This window comes from Geospiza fortis, unplaced genomic scaffold (assembly GCF_000277835.1).
Source record: "Geospiza fortis unplaced genomic scaffold, GeoFor_1.0 scaffold41, whole genome shotgun sequence".
In the NCBI taxonomy this organism is placed as follows: domain Eukaryota; kingdom Metazoa; phylum Chordata; class Aves; order Passeriformes; family Thraupidae; genus Geospiza; species Geospiza fortis.
The window spans coordinates 12,558,505-12,575,137 of NW_005054299.1; the positions used below are offsets into that span (position 1 = coordinate 12,558,505).

The following is a 16,633-nucleotide window of genomic DNA, read 5'->3' on the forward strand; positions in this document are numbered from 1 at the left end:
TCTGTAGCATGCTGGAAACGGAGCTGAAAACTCTGGAATGCAGCTGAGGAGGCTGAGCTGTGATAGGGTGAATGTGAAGGTGACTCAACGTTGCCCTGGTTGCTCATAGTGCCCATAATGTGAAGGTGACAACATTTCTCTGGCTGGTATCCATCTTTCTTGAGTTCTGGAGCTGCTGCTAGTGGTTTTTCACCTTGGGCTTCAGGTTTTGAGGGTTTCTCTTACTGTTTGTTTCTTGGACTTAGTGTTTATTCTTGGGTTGCTGTGATCAAAAGGGAGGGAAACTAAACTTACTCTGTAAGGCCCAAATGGGAGAAATCCAAGACTTAATGTCTAGGCAACTTGTTTTGCTCTCTTGGAGAAGGTTATCGTTACATTGTCCTTGACTATCCACTATTCCAATTTTCTCCAGCCCAACTAACGCCAAATCCCTCTCCTCACTCATATTATTTGAGAAGGCAGGAAGGTGATGCTAAAAAGTTGTGAAGTATCATTAAGCAGCTGAATGTGTCCCCAGACCTGTCGTGAGCTGTTCTACATTCCTTCTAGATGTTCTCCTTCCTTCTGAGCTGAGGGGCACTGTGGTTGTCTGTCAGTGGAACAACCTCCGATCTTCAAAATCCCAGTACACGCCTGGAGTCTGGGCAGACCTTTTCTCTGACAGCAACTGCTGCCTGACTGCTTCCTTTTAGTCCTGCTGTCCAGCCCAGCTGTGATGTGACTCTCACAAAATGTGCCACAGACTTGGGCATCCTTAGCTTTTGGTAGGTTCATGGTTCACTGTCATACTCTATGGCTGGGAGTAGCTCCCATCTGTTCCTTCCTTGCCCTACCCTTTATTGGAGTACTGTAATGTGGGCACTATCCTGTCTAGGCTGTGGAAATGGATTGCTTCAACAGCAGCTACTCTGGATAGGATGAGTTTGTTTTTTCACTGGCATTACATCACTTTGTTTAGAGAAGTTCTGGCAGCCACCCCAGATCTGCTTGGCTTCTCTGCCCGTTTCTTCTCCTCCACATAGCGGAGGTGTATGATAACTCTCCATTGAAAAGGATACTTGGTTTTGTCCAGGCTTAGTGTGACACCTTGCCAGGGCCTGCATCTCTAGGAACAGGACTGTGCCATGAATCTCTTCATGCCCTGAGGGTGCTCCTGTGGTGTAGGCTGGAGCTAGAGTGATGTAGCATCCCGTGGTCCCTCATGCAGCTCCGACCTGTAGAACTGTGGGGCTAATGCGGTGGCCAAGGGCTTTCTCATACTAACATCTACTCTGCAGATGGACTTGGTACTGCACCTCTGTTCTGCTTACTTGGTTTTTGGGGAGGAGAGACTATTTTCTGCTAGTATTTGCAGTAGGTACAAGGGAACACATGGGAAAAGCCACGGTTTTTGTTGAACGCTCACCCGGGCAACCCTCAGCTGAATGAACCAGAATTTGAAAACAAACCCCTTCTTTTCCTGCATCCCATTTTGTAGTTAGAGGTAAGTAATCACTCTCATGTGTACCTTGGTGTCCTTGACAGCTGCTGCTAGTCCTCAGTCATACTTTTAGTGTTTGGCAGTGGGGTTGCGCAGAGAGCACCGTTGGTGCCAAGAGGATATTAAACTGGGAACACTAACCCATGTAGCATAATATTCCTCTGCCCCAAGTGGGCATCAGTGAGGCTTAAAAGTGTTGGCTGGATGCTGGCAGAGAGGCATCTGCTCTTCTGTGTATTTCCATGTGGGAGAGAGAGAAGGTAAGGAAAAGAAAAGAATGAATGTTTACAAGCTTTTATTGTGCATGAAACGTCCCATGTGATCATCTCCATGAACAGCCTTGGGCCAAATTTATCATTAGAGCAGCTCACTGACATCAGTGGCATTACTCGTATATCAAGGACATATACATTGTTGAAGGTCTTATTTCAGCTTTTCTCAGGAGGGCTAGACCTAGAGCTGACTTCTACAAAAGAGGGCTGAAGAATTCAAAGGAGGAAAGTTTTAGCAACCAAAAAGAAGGTGTTGTTTTCTGTGTGGGGAGTAGCTGGGAGCCAGGAGACTGGAATGGTGAGCTGCTTCTTCAGTTAGTAAAGCAAGTGTTTTACCTGCTGAGAAACAGTCACAGAAGGATGGCAGCTACAGAGTCACTGATGTGAAGTTTGAACAAATAAAGTAAGGTTAAAGACAAGGAAGGAGGAAAAGAGGAGAAGTTGTGCTCAAGCTCCTAGTCCAAAAGAATTTGATGTTCAGTCATCCTGTGGCCACATGAAGACAGCACTGTATGGAGAGGAGGCTTTTTTTTCCATCTGCATATGTTTTTCTTCAGCCGTGGGTGTTTTTTGGTTGGTGGAGCTTTTTTTCTGGGATATATTTTGTCTCTTGTCATTATTCCATTAATGGCTCTACTCATATCTCTGCACTATGGTCAAGCAGACAAATTTCAGGTCGCATAACAATTGCTGTCTGCTGAGCATACTGCTCATTAAAAGATGCAAACCCACAAGTTGACACTTGTGATTCAGCAGAGAGCATACGTTGTTTGGATGACATGTTAGCAGAAACTCATCCCTACTTCCCTCTTCTTTTCTGGAAGTCAGATCTCCAAACTTACAAATCTGTAAAATAAAATATTGTGAAAATTAGGGGGCATGGGAGGGCAGGAGGTGATGAGCCTGTTAAACTTGTGCAGAGGATCGTGCTGGCAGCACAAGAGGATACTCGGTACAAGTGCCTCAGTTTCCTTGCAGCTGACAATGGCGTCATAATGCTCCTGAAAATATAGAATTGCTTCTACTTGAGCTCAAAAGGTGCCTTATAGACACACTTACAGACACAGGGACTGATTCCCATTTTAGAGGGCCATTTCTTGTCAAAAGGGATATTTACATTTAACCTCAGTCTCAAAGTGCTTTTGTGAGGAGAAAGATCCACTGCCTCTGAAGTGTCCCCCATGCTATCTTGATGTTCAAACATTGATACCTGCTGCAACTTCTGAGAAAATCATCCCTTTTTAGCAGGTGGGCAACTGTAAGGGGACAGTATGCTCTGTGTGGATGGAGAAAATCCTCTTCATGCAGGGCTATTGCTTCTGTCCTTGCAAGTGTAGCCACTGATAACCATTGATTCAGTCATGGTGGCTGTGTGTCTGGTGCAGGTACAATAAGGGAATTGAAAGCAGCATCTTCTGTAAGGAAAGAGAACAAAAGAATCTGATCAGTTTAGGGAGAGGTAATAGTGTTGCAGTGACTAGAAGTTGCCAAAGGACAGTTGATACAGACTTTGGAGAAAATACACGGAGGATATTTAATAGGAAGAGAGAGAAATGATGCATGCCTATTACAGTGTTTAGCATCACATATTACTGTGATTCCTCACAAGATTTGCTCTGTCTAGATGACTTTCCAACTCAGCTCCTTGATCTTGTCCTGATCTTTTACTTTCATTCCTTGTCTTGAAGGTTTGTCATGTCATTTGTATGGGCATCTCACAGCCCTGGTCTTAGCCCCATAATTTCGGGAGAGATTTGGGAGCTAGAAGATGGAGAAATTATGATGGAACAGAGCTTCCTGGGATCCTCTCACTGAAGTAGATAGTAGTGATTTTCTGTAGGGGGGGTACCATTGAGGAATATGAGGCAGCCCACTGCTCTGAGACACATGTGGCAGGCAGGTGGTTTTTTCTGTGGACTGCATGGGCTCTGCAAACCAGAGACTGCTTTCTATTCCCTGAAGGTTTGTGTGGTGAGTGGGAGAATTCTGGCTTCTCCTGTGTGTTCCCTTTATATATCGGTTGTACTACCTGCCCTCAGGTAGTAAAACTGCTCTTAAATCAGCAGTTGTCATCAGCCAGATGTGTGGGACCTTCCCCTCTCCTCAGTGGTACTGGAGCACCATCTGCTCTGCGGGCTGTGCACACAGACCAAGCTTTGCTAACAGCAGCTGTGACCCTCCTTACCTCCCTTGCAGATCTAGATGAGCCTGTTCTCACTGTTCACCAGACCATCAGTGATGTACGGGGCAGCTTCTACCAGGAGAAGACCGTCTTCCTCCGCTGCACGGTCAACTCCAACCCGCCAGCTCGCTTCATCTGGAAACGGGGAGCTGAGACACTCTCTCACAGTCAGGACAATGGGGTGGACATCTACGAGCCCCTTTACACACAGGTGAAAATAAGCAAACCTCTGCCAGCTTGTGTTGAGTGTCTTGCTGATGCAGGGCCCTGTGGTGGGTGGTGTGTCCTTCCCTGCATGGATTATGATGCTGGGGAGAAGGTGCAGGCTGCCTCCAGAAGGGCAGGTACACCTTCCTTCTGCATGCAAATTCCCAGGGTACAAGAGGAGCAGAGCAGTAGGAGGGAGTGTGGCCTAGGAGGACCTTTCCCTTTTTATCACTGTCCTTGAGAGCAGTGACACAGTTCCACTACTGAGGTTATGCAGCTGTTGGATGGCTGAAACTAAAATCCAAAAAATCCCAAGACTGGATTTCCTCTATCTCCCATCACTAATTTTTTTTTTCTTTATTGAATGCCCAGGCTCCATATATCAGGGAAGGGCTTCCTGTTTAGCAGTGTGAGCAAATGGCAGGCATTGCTGTGGGATCCATGAGTTTTTCTAATGGCCACAAGTAATGGGGAGCCCAATGCCTGGGCACTTCCTGACTTTTCCTGGGATAAGTGTCCATGTCTTTTCTCCTTCTCCTACCTGCCTGTGTTGGACTTAGCCTGCACAGCCAGGTTTCCCCTGCAAACACCACTTTCTTCACAGTAATTAGTCAGCCAATGCAATGGGAGATGGAAGGGAACTTTTCTTTTGCCAGGGCACTCTGGGCACGGTACCCTGAGCTAAGCTCAGGAGCTGAATGTACTTTAGGCATTAATCAGCCCCAGTACTTCCAGCAAGGCTGCTAGGGAGCACATGGCAGGGATGAGTGAGAAGGGAGGGCTGAAAGGGCAGCTCTCCAGGGCTCCTGTTTCATCCCAAGCACCTTCCTGCATTCCCAAAGCCAGGCCCAGAGCACATTCTGGCTGAGTTTGATTTCTGAGCAATGCTCCAGGCAGCCTTTAAGTTAATATTGTCATGTTCATATTTTATTGAAACACGCCATCTCTGTAGGTTGTGGAAATGGGCATCCAAATGGAAATATTCAGGGGGATGAGGAGGGAGGGGAGAGCTGCAGGTTAGTGGCAGATTTGCAGAAACACTGTAGGTCAGAGTTGCTGTTTGGCCCTGAAGACAGCTTTGTCTGTGTGCTGTGTGGCTCCCAACTAGGACATCCCTGGCCTTGGAGGAAGCCACCATGGGCTCTTCCAGTTTTCACTAGGGTCTGTGTAATTAACAGGAGATGTTGCCTAAGGAGAGGATATCTTAGGACTTGGGATATTTTCTCTAGCTAAATAAGGCATCTGGCAGAAATTCACCATGTTGCAGCATTAATGTTTAAATGGCCCAGCGTGCTGCAGCTTCTGTCAGGCAATGCTCCTGACATGATGGGTCATTCCCAGCCCTGAAGGAGGGTGCTGGGACTGCTGTGCTCAGACAGGCATGCCCTTGAGGTTCCCTCCTTAACATCAGCACAAGCCTGTAAGTTTGGATTGGTAAGAGTTGAAGTTAACCAAAACACACCTCTGCAGCGCTGTTGGAAGGGGAAAATCTGGCTGGAATGTTTAACAAAGTACCCTTCACTGGAGTTTGCAGTGTTGTCTTAAAGATGAGCCTCTATCAGTGTCATGTTTGAATAGGCTTTTACATTAAAAACGAAGTGAAGATTTCACTGTTTAAGCTTTTTAAAACTTACTTACATTCAGGGCTTATACCCATATACCTAAATTCACTAATCAATAAACAGGAGAGACATATGACCCTGTAAGTATGTAGATGACATGCATATTGTAAATGCCATCATTTGTGTGGCATAGCAACAATTCTCAGGGGACAGGACTCTCTTGGGTTACTGGTGCCCTAGGTTTTTTCATTCTAATTTACTCACTCCACATCCTTGTTCTCTGCATATTAGCATTCCTGAGCTCATTGTCCAGTCCCTTGAGGTTGTCCTCTGGAGGATTTGTCATGCTGACACCTCTTCAGACTTGCAGGAATGGTTTCTCCAAAAGAGATTTAGACAAACTCAAGGAGAACAGCAGCAAGAAGCTGTCAGCAGAAGACATACGAGTTGCAGGGTGTGCAGACCATAGGATGATTCTCAGAGCTTTCTGCATTCCATAAATAAAAGTCTACAGAACACGTCTGTCGTTAATGTAACAACTTGATTCTGTTTCTATAACAAGCCAGTAACTAATGGAGTGCAGGCAGTGATTTTATTTGTTACCTTAGAATGAGAAAAGGCTATCAAACTCTCTGCAGTCACTCTGGATTTACATCAGCATAAATGAGATTAGAATCTGGAGAAGAGGCATCAGAAAGTTTTGGAAGTTCTTTGAGTATTTCTCTGGTTTTTCTGTTCCTCCTGTACTGCAGATTTCTAGAGCATAACTGTTGAACTTGCCATATTTAGGCCAGTATCAGTGCCTCAGTCTGCTCTGATTTACTTTGATATGGCAATGTTGAGTCCCCAGTGACTTCCTTTGGGTTCCTACTGACATATCGGAGTTAGATCTCAGGGTCAGTTCTGGGATGGTTAAGGTTTGTCGTGTTCTACAAGATGTTTCTGGCAGTAATTAATGAGAAATGATGCTCAGACCTGTTTGGCAGTGCTGTCAGGTCATGTCAGTCGGTTGCTGGGTGTTTTGTGAAACCCTGGAGGTGAAATGACCACTGCAAACATTTTGTGTCTCCTTTATATAGAGCTGGGGGGGGCTTGAAATCTGCACAGTTCCCTAAGGTTTTCATGGGAGCTGCTGGTAATCTGTAAACTTTGGGACAGGATATGGGCTTGGAATGATGATCTGTGCTTTGGACACCTGTGTCTTTTCTTGCCCCTATTTTTCCCAAATCCTAGGGTGAAACCAAAGTCCTGAAGCTGAAGAACCTTCGACCTCAGGATTATGCCAGCTACACGTGCCAGGTGTCTGTCCGCAATGTCTGCAGTATTCCTGACAAATCCATCACCTTCCAGCTCACAAACACCACAGGTGAGAGGGGACAGGAAGGGTCCCTGCAGCCCTCTGACCCTTCATCTCCTCAACAGCCATTACTCCTCCAGGAGGATAACACAGCACTCTGTCCAGGGCCTGCAGCACCCCGACCTCATTGACATGGCTGCTGGAATTACAGATCCTTCACATGGAAGTCCTGTGGCCAGGGCTGCTCCAGTTTCTTGTAGTACTGCATGTGGCCAGGCCTGCCATGAGATCATTAAAACAGACTACGTGTAGGTGTTGAGGCACTATGTAGCTTCTAATTCATACACTGTTTTATTTATTTATAATTCTAAGTGATTTTAAAAATAGATTTGATACAGCCTAGAGTGGGGCAGTGCTGCAGGAGTTCTTACAAATAATTCATCTATGTGTGACTCCAGCCTGGTTTGCCAGGCTGTGCTCTAGGCACCTCCCAGGTAACGAGCTCTGCTGGTGCCAGTGTTTGTGGAAAGCATACATCTCCAGTGCCTTCCCAATAAATGCATTTTACACTCATATTTGTACTGGCAGTGCTTGAGGGGACCTCCAGTTGTGAGCAGATTCACTTTGGTGCCTCTTGCTTGACGTGCAATAAGTGAGCGATAAGTGAGTGTCATGTAGCAAATACTGGCAAGGGCTTGATTGCAACCTGTCCTTAAAAAAACTCAAACCAAAACCACACACACAATAAGAAATCCCCACCCATAAAGCCCCCATGTGTGTTGAATATTTGCAAATAATAAGTAAATGTCAGGAAATTGCTTCCAGCCCTGGAGTATTCCATGATCAGAGAGAAAGGCATTGTAGCTGTTTGAATTATTCACCTCTCTAATGTAACACAAAGCAGTTTGCATCCCTTGTGTCATCTTTGTGCAGTGGAAACAGAACTTTTTTTGATGTTGTTAACTGTTGACAGGATACTGTGGATATTGTTTAAATTATGTTTATTGATCTGAGTTCCAAGGTGCTGAACAATAGTTTCCTCATTTTATGTAGGAAAAAGAAAAATAATGAGCTTAAGAAAGCGAATTATAGCTAATGTCAGAAAAAAGTATTCTCTTTGTAGTAAGATTTCTAAACATGTCTCAAACAACTCACCCTATTATCGGAATTTCTCTCAGGATGAGAGTGTAGCAAATGTTGAAATATTCCCTCTAAAAACTTATCTTCTGTTCATGATGAAGAAAGGGATCTTATACAGCTCCTCTTCCCTGTGTACCTTTACCTTTGAAGAGTTAGAAAATCAAATTTCTCTTTATGTCCACTCCCCCTGCCAGCCCCAGCACAGGGAAACTACTCCTCATTTCAATCCAGCCCCTGTTCTAAGTGAATGGGGAAAATGTATTTTCAGGTTGTACTTGATGACAAGTCAACGATATGGCTCAATTTACACCAGCTTCTTAAGCACATCTATCTAGGGTTTTTTTCTCCTGTTTTTTAATTATAAATGCATATTTATACATAGTTACGGTGGAGCCTGGCTCTACAAGCTCAAAGGGGCCATGGAAAATGTGTTCTTAGCAAATTGTATTAAAAGTTGGCTGTGAAAATGAAGCTGGCATTGTGGTGTGAGCAGGGTTTATGTTAAATAGCGTGGCTATATTTAACATGAAATATTATATGGGTTACTTGCCCTGTAGGTAGTATTGTGCATAGGTGAGGAAATATTTAAATGAAATTCTTTAATTCTTTCCTATTTTGCCTAGGTATTTTCTCTTCCCCTTGCACTTGTGCTTTCACAGTTTCTCTAGACCTGGCTGTGTCCAGAATCCTGAGCAGCTTCGCTCAGGATGCCTTTGCCTTTATAACTGAGAAGGCCCCAAAGGGTGCTGAAATGCTTGGAAATTTCTCTCTCTTAAATATTTATAGTCCAGGCACTACAGACCTTGAGGTGAATTGGTGGGTCAGGTCAGGTCAGGCCAGGGGAATCTCCTCAGCTCATTTGCTGTTCCTCAGCTGGCCCCTCAGTGTCCTTTGGGCAGATCATAGTCTCTGGTAAGGAGATGGACTTCTCCCAAGCTCTGCTCAGCAACTTGGGCGTTGCAGCAGGGAGCAGGTTATTTGTCTGCAACCTTAGTGGGAAGGAGATGTCCCTGCTCCCTCTCTGTTCTGCTGCAGTTGCCTGGCTCCAGAGCAGCAGGTTGGGTCCACAGAGCCACAGGACCAGCTCAGCACCAGGCTGCCATCACCTGCTCCAGCAGGGTCAGCCTGACTTTTCCCCCTTCCTCAATTTCTGCAGTATTAACCAGCCCAGCTGGTTAATTCTCCCGCAGTTTTACTGCAGCAAATTGGACTTGAAAGGGAATTGAAAGCGATTCTTTGTTTTTAATGGTCCCTCGCTGCTCGGCAGACTCCGCCAGCAGGTTTTCTGAGCCAAGAACAAAAGGAATTGCCACAGGTTACAAATAAATGAGAATCATCTCCTGCATAACAATGTCTGCAGTCTGATAACCTCTGTCTGCTGACGGGAGTGGGAGTGGGGAGTGGCAGGGCCCTCCATTCTGGGCCATGCCGTGGGAGCTCACTTCCTGGAGCTGTGGCAGGTGGCAGATTTGCAGTGTCCCTGCCTCGTTCATGCATGCACACACAGCCTACCTTCATGCAGGGCTTGCACCAGCATGTCACCTTTTTTAAATGTTGCCTTGCCCAGAGCTGGGCAAGATGAGTGTGGGTCAGATATTTGCATATCTAACCCTAAACCTGCAAGAGCCCTAAATCTTAACCAGAGCCTGCAGGACCGCTGGTTTGTGCTCCCCAACTCTGACACCTTCTCTCTGGATATGGGCTGGTCTCAGGCTTTCTCTGTCTCTGACAGGGATGGATGGAGATTCCCAGGCAAGATGCTGCATCTGCCAGTTTGTCTGTGCACTGTGAACCTGAGACCAGTTCAATGTCCAAGGGCAGAAACAGCTGTTTGGTGTCAGCTACACTGAGTTAGTGACAGGAATGTGTCCTGCCCAGCCATGGTGAGTTGAGCTATTGTGTTTATGGGCTTCATACTATCTCATGGAACCATCTGGAGCTTGGTGAGGATGTACAAATCCTTCCTTTGCTATTTAATAAGCATTAGCTCTTGCACACTATTTACAACCCTTGCACACTATTTACTTTACTCCTGCAAAGAGACCTGACAAAGTCTGTTTGAATGCAGGCTGTGGCCTCCTGAAATTCAAAGGCTCCAACCACTGGTCTCAGAATGGCTAGTGGAGGTAGCAGAAGAGCTACCTTCTTCCTTAGGCATGGCTGGCCACATCTGACACAAATAGCATGTGCAATGGCTAGGGACGACATTATATTCAGCGCACCAAAGCAATATCCCAGCATGGCAGTAGTTGTGCCACTAAATTATGGCACCGGTGCTGAGGAGAGGAGAGTCCTCCTTGCCTTGTTTGTATGGGCTGTAATTCAGAGATCCAACACAAATCCAGCACAGCTCATTAACACAGGGTCCAGGGAGAGAAGAGGCAGAAATAATGATGCTGTTAAATCAGGCTTCATGAATATGGAACAATGTCTTATTTTGCATTATTATGGCTGTTACTTAAAACATACTCCCAGCTTTTTTGCTGGGGACTGCTACTTTCTCAGCTCTGTCTGGATGGAGCCAGTGATAGTGCTCATAGAGGCTTTGAAAGACTTTTCATGGCATGAAATGGAGAATACAAAGGGAAGGATTTTGGATCAGTTCCTGGAGGAGGCTGTAGTGAGAAGGGTGAAGAAATAAAATGAAACAAAAAAAAACAGGTACCAGGGCATTCAAAGGAGAGGCTGTGTAGACACTTTGAATCCGTCTCAACTCATCTGAATGTGAAGGAGAATTGCTCTGATTGTGATGGCCCCCAGGTGTACAGAAAAGCAAATTAAACACCTGAGGAGGTGAAGGAGATTAAGAGCCAGGTCAGAGCTGCTGTTAATGGTCTGTTAGGTGCAGACAGGTCCTGGTCCTTCATATCAGTCTCCGAGCTGCAAGGACTGTCTGCTTGGCAAAGCTTTTGCCTCTCAAAGATGTCCAGTTGGCTGTGAGAGATAGAGAGGTGTATCATGGCATGGCTGAGGAAAGCTTTTTTTAATGATAGACCTTCCTTAAAACTCGCTCCTTGGGATGGAAACTCTGAATGAGAGGAGTGGTTTAATGCCAGCTATCCTTGAGCATAAGCAGTGGTTGGGTTCAAGCAGGCTCCTTTGAGGCTATCCTTTCTCCTTCACCTCTCCATCAAGGCTACAAAGGTTTCCATTGCCCTTAGGCCTGGCTGCAGTTGCTCAGTGGCCTGAAACTTCAGGCCTTGGGTTTTTCACTGCCAAATGTTGCCTGTTCCCCCCGCCGATATGTGCAGAGTGGGTTTATTGGGCTTTTCTTCTGGCCTGCATCCTAAAGCCATAGAGAACCTGCACTGAGCACTGATAAAATGTCAGCTGCTTTGTGCCCCAGTCCTAAGCACTACTGGTAGAGTGTTTTCTGAGTGTTCTTAGAGTGAGGTCCTACCTGCTCTGTTTCCTAGCCATAAAAGAGCAGTGTTCTCATTCAAAGATGTGATAATGATCATACTTAATATTCACAAACACCTCATATTTGTAATCAATTCATAGATCTTTCCAGCTGTCCCTACTCAAACCAGCCACAACAAGAACAAATCATTAAAAGTATGAAGCTGTGCACAGGCAGGTGGGTGAGTCTTTCTCAAGCTCTGAAGTGTCCCTCTTTGTGCTTTCCCAGCCCCACCTGCTCTGAAGCTGTCTGTCAATGAGACTCTGGTGGTCAACCCCGGTGACAACATCACTATGCAGTGCTCTCTGACGGGCGGTGACCCACAGCCAGAAGTGGTTTGGTCCCACTCTCCTGGCCCAATGCCTCCCAACAGCCTTGTGCAAGGAGGCAACCTCACCATCTGGAGGATCCGCGTGGAGGACTCGGGCTACTACAACTGCACAGCCATCAACAACGTGGGCAACCCGGCAAAGAAGATTGTGAACCTGCTGGTGCGGTGTAAGCTGCTGCTTCTCTCTGAGCATGTGTTTTCAGGGAGTGGGGGAATTGCATTCCTCCTGGCTGTTCTTGTACAGCTGAGGGCGAATGTGATATTTAGTAGTAATTAATATTCTGGAGAAGTGCCTGTGCAAGTTTCTCTGCTCCCAGACCAACGGCTGTGCAAGCACTGCTTGCAGCTTCATCCTGGGCTGTAGCATTATCCTGAATTGGATGAGCCCAGAGTGCCAGACATGAGGCCCTTGGGACATTCTGGGGAAACATAAGTGGGAGAGGTCTTTGGGCAGATTTTGCATAGAAATATTGCCTTCCTGAGGAGCAAAGAACAGTTTTCCTGTCCCATGCAAGATACTTTGATATCCTTAACCAGTTTTTGCACTTCTGTTCATCTCAGCCATGAAGAATGCCACATTCCAAATCACTCCTGATGTGATCAAAGAGAGTGAGACCATCCAGTTAGGCCAGGACTTGAAGCTCTCATGCCATGTAGATGCTGTCCCCCAGGAGAAGGTTGTCTACTCGTGGTACAAGAATGGAAAACCAGCCAGATTCTCAGACCGGTTGCTCATCACCCGCAACGACCCCGAGCTCCCGCCTGTGACCTGCAGCTTGGAGATTATTGACCTGAGATTCAGTGACTATGGCACTTACCTGTGCGTGGCTACCTTCCAGGGAGCACCCATTCCTGACCTCAGTGTGGAGGTGAACATCTCCTCAGAGACAGGTGAGCCTCTCTCTGGCAGGGGGGACCCCAGAGGAGTGTTTGGCATCACTGGCTGCCCCACAGCCCCACGCCTCTGGCTTTTTTGAGGAACTTCACATGCATGTCTTGAATGCTAGTGGAGAAAGGTCTTACATCCTCAGGAAAGCACTTGGCTCAGATTGGAGATGGGTAATAGTTACAACTTCTCTGTCAGATGTATTATGTACCAAGTAGATCTTCCTTTATGTTTTCTCCCTATGAAAAGTCCAAAGTGCACTCCAGCTACAGAGACAGCTTTACAGTGTGATTGTTCAAACAAACCTCCACACTGTGAAGGAAGGAAGAAGTGGTGGTATTTCAGCAATTTTCGAGTGTCCCTTTGCTTAGAAGTGAGTAAAAGAGAAAAAAAGCTGCTCTTTCTTTTCTTTGGCATTGTTTCCAGGATGCAATTTCTGTGAAGACTTTTAATGTTTGCTGGATTGCAAATGCAGTCTGTCTTGGGCCCTCTCTGTAGGAGTGTCAGTGTTATAAATGCCTCCCCCATAAAAACAGAGTCAGAGTTTCACCCTGTGGCCCAGTGAGGACTGGACAAATATGTCAGTGTTTGTCAGTCATGCTGAGGACTAAAATATAGAGTCTCAGGGCTGTCCTTCTCTTTCTGTGGAAGTGGTTGGTCCAGCTGTGCTCTCCATTTCATCCATGTCATTGTGCTGCCTTTCGAGGACCAAGAGGGTGCAGCACAAAGAAGCACTGTGTTAGTAATCTGATGGAAGACTCCTCAGGGGAATCAGCTGCCCACTGATTTTGACCTGCACCTTCACAGAATGTTACTTCCCAGTCCCTGGTTGTGCTGGATCCACAGGCCAGGCTGATCTCATTCTTTATTCTGGATGCTGTTCACTTCAGCTCCCCATAAAAAAGTGCTGCAACTCTTGGTGGTTTGGGAAGCCCTTTTTTCCCATTAGAAATACTGGGGTCAGCCTGCTCCTGATAGGATTCCATCAAGCTCTTGTTAGCAGCCTGGAGACTGAGCCCTGACTGTGCCATGGATCCACTCAACACTGAAGAGTGGTCCTTCCTTTCTGAGGACAGCCATGGAAGGTGGGACCTCTCCATGCCAGCCAACACCCACCCTGTTACACCAACAGGGAACAAAACTGGGGGAACTCGCCAATCCTGGTGCAAAATTGGCTTTCCCAGACTTGTATGGCTGATACCACCTGGAACAATTCTTTTTGCCCAAGATCACTAGATGGCAGAGTGCAGTTGTGTTTAAGACTGCAAGGGTGGGAGGCTGTGAAGAGCTGGGACACCTGGAATGGTTCCACCAAGAGGCTTGGCAGTGTCTGACAGTGCAGGTGTTGGTCCAAGCACCAGCCAGTTGCTGTCTTAAAGGAAGTGTCTGTGGTGATGGGTTGCCCTGTGCCTGTCTGGAGGAGAGTGAGTCCCATATGCCTATGTGGATGCTGCCAATGAGGAAGGGAAGGAGGACAGCCTGGGGCATTTTGAAGCCTCTCTTTGGCAGCCTGGGCCAGCAGGACTGCTTTGTGTCCCAGGGAATGAAAACAGGCATCCCTGCTGGAGCAGCCCTCCATGCAGCAGCCAAGGCTGTCCAACATGCAACATCCCCATAATCAGCAACAAGCCACCTCCAACGTGTGATTCCCATATAAAACACCTTGCTCCACAGGATGAGCAAGAGGACAGCAGCAGTGGCTCCATGTTTCCCCACTGAGCAAAGCCTGAGCTCATCAAAGTGGCTGCCTCCACTGAGCAGCTCCAAGGTGATAGCTTTAATTAAAAAAAAAATCTTCAAATGCAATTTACAACTTTACCTGTGGAGAAAATTGCTGCTCACCAGGTGAGCGGCTGCCGGCAGCATTAGCTCTGAGAGTGCTGCCGTCCTTTCACACCGTGCAGGACAGGGTGTGATGAGATTCCCCAGCCCACGGGAGACCTGCAAATTGAAAATGTGCCCTCCGTGTTGCATAGGGAAGTCATTGCAGAGGGAGATTAGGCTGGATCCATCCTAAATTTGTTCATAAAGAGCTGCAGGCTGTAACATGTACAGTTACCATAGCACACTCTCCTTTGCTGGAGCTGAATTGAGCTAAAGTTGGTCAGACCAGCTTGTTTCAGCTTCTGTAGTCCTGTACTTTGATTTAAATGGAAACGAAGTACATGGCCCTTGCAGTTATGGAAGTGTCAATCCAAGTGTTGCCACTGTCAGCAGGGAGGGCTGAAAAAGGAGCTTTCAGAAAAGATTGTGACCATATTTACCTCAGCTGAACTATTGACTCTAAAGTCTAGCATAAATAAATTGTCAATATTACGTGTGGTTTAGCACAAAAATCTCCTTCCTGGGTTCTTGGTGGAATTGGGGATGTGAACAGCCAACCTCTTCCCACTGACATCTCTGTACCCTGTATTCACTGGATTTGTTTTAAGCTTTGTTTATCAGCAAAGTTTTGGTTGTCAGTTGATGGCTGGATATTTTTTTTGACTGTTACCGTGCCTCCAACTCTAGCCTCAGCTCGGCAGCAGTTCTGCTGGGTGAGCTCTTCCCAGCCTCGAAGGGATGCTAGGAGAGATTGTTTCTGGGACCCATCTCTCACTCAGATGAGCCAGAGTTTTATTGGTGTGAGAAATTCACAGTGCAATCACCAACAAAAGCAAAATAAACAATAAAAGTAAAATATGCAATAAAAGTAAAATAAGCAAAGACGCTTAAAAATAGCTGATTCCTTGCTGTGGCTTAGGAAGAAACAAGGGATCTTGGACCTCTGAGAAGGCTGCAGACGGGATCTACAAGCACTTACCCTTTAAGTCTTGGTTTTGGTCTGACCTGGATAAGGTGTCTAGATATCTCGGCAGATATGACTTCTATTTTTGGCTGGAAGACTGCAGTTCCACTTGAGAAATTCACTGACCAGAAATTGAGAAATGAATCAAATAGGCTTTTGCCTTTGTGTTCCTTGGTGCTATCCCTGCAGCTGGATAGCATTTTGCATACAGAGGGATGGGAGCCTGGAGTCTGCCCCAATACACCTGGCCCTTGGCATTGATATTGGGACACATTGCTGGAAAGGCTGGAATCCTCTTTGGTGCCCTGAAGCTCCAGACGCTGCAGGGTAACTTGCATGGACCGTGTGTTCATAGAGGGGCTGCAGTGCGTCCAGCAGAAACCTTTGGGGTTCAAGGCTGTTGATGTAATTCCATCAGAAGCATCTCAAGACTATTCCTTCCTTGCTGAAAATGCAGTGTAAAATGATTGCCTTCTTGTCTCTCTTTCAGTGCCACCAACAATAAGTGTCCCTAAGGGTCAGTCTGCCATCACTGTGCGGGAAGGCTCCAGGGCCGAGCTGCAGTGCGAGGTTCGAGGAAAGCCAAAGCCGCCCATCCTCTGGTCCCGGGTGGACAAGGAAACCCCCATGCCTTCAGGGACAATGACAATGGAGACCTACGATGGGAAGCTGCACCTGGAGAGCGTGAGCCGAGAAATGAGCGGGACCTATAAGTGTCAGACAGCCAGGTACAATGGATTTAACATCAGACCCCGGGAAGCCCTGGTGCAGCTCAACGTGCAGTGTGAGTACAGCCATGCAGCGCTGGAGTGCCTGCCTGAATGCCTGTGTACGCAAAAGCCTGGGGGCTAGACAGGGTTGACCTTTCTTACTGAGCTGAGCAGACGTATCTCTTTTGTTTGGCGGCCTTTGAACAGTTTATATTTAATTGGTCAGGCTATGTGAGGCTAAGGGCAGGGTACCATATGGCAAGTATGTTGCAAGTGGAAGGGAGAGGTGTTGTGTGTATTTGTGTACAATGGTTTCTATTTCCGTGTCAGGGGATGAGTGCAGCTTTACCAGGTGTGTTTGTGTGCATTACATGT

At 46.7% G+C, this 16,633-nt stretch overlaps 1 protein-coding gene across 1 annotated transcript in view; it reads left to right on the forward strand.

Annotated features, from left to right (window-relative positions):
- The window catches only part of MDGA1 (MAM domain containing glycosylphosphatidylinositol anchor 1), a 110,509-nt gene that overhangs the window by 23,770 nt on the left and 70,106 nt on the right, over positions 1-16,633 (forward strand). The window contains exons 4-9 of the mRNA XM_031059692.1: positions 1,478-1,483; positions 3,949-4,145; positions 6,937-7,069; positions 11,772-12,041; positions 12,436-12,765; positions 16,039-16,332. Of these exons, the coding sequence (XP_030915552.1) occupies positions 1,478-1,483; positions 3,949-4,145; positions 6,937-7,069; positions 11,772-12,041; positions 12,436-12,765; positions 16,039-16,332 (1,230 nt within the window). The remainder of the gene's footprint in view (positions 1-1,477; positions 1,484-3,948; positions 4,146-6,936; positions 7,070-11,771; positions 12,042-12,435; positions 12,766-16,038; positions 16,333-16,633) is intronic.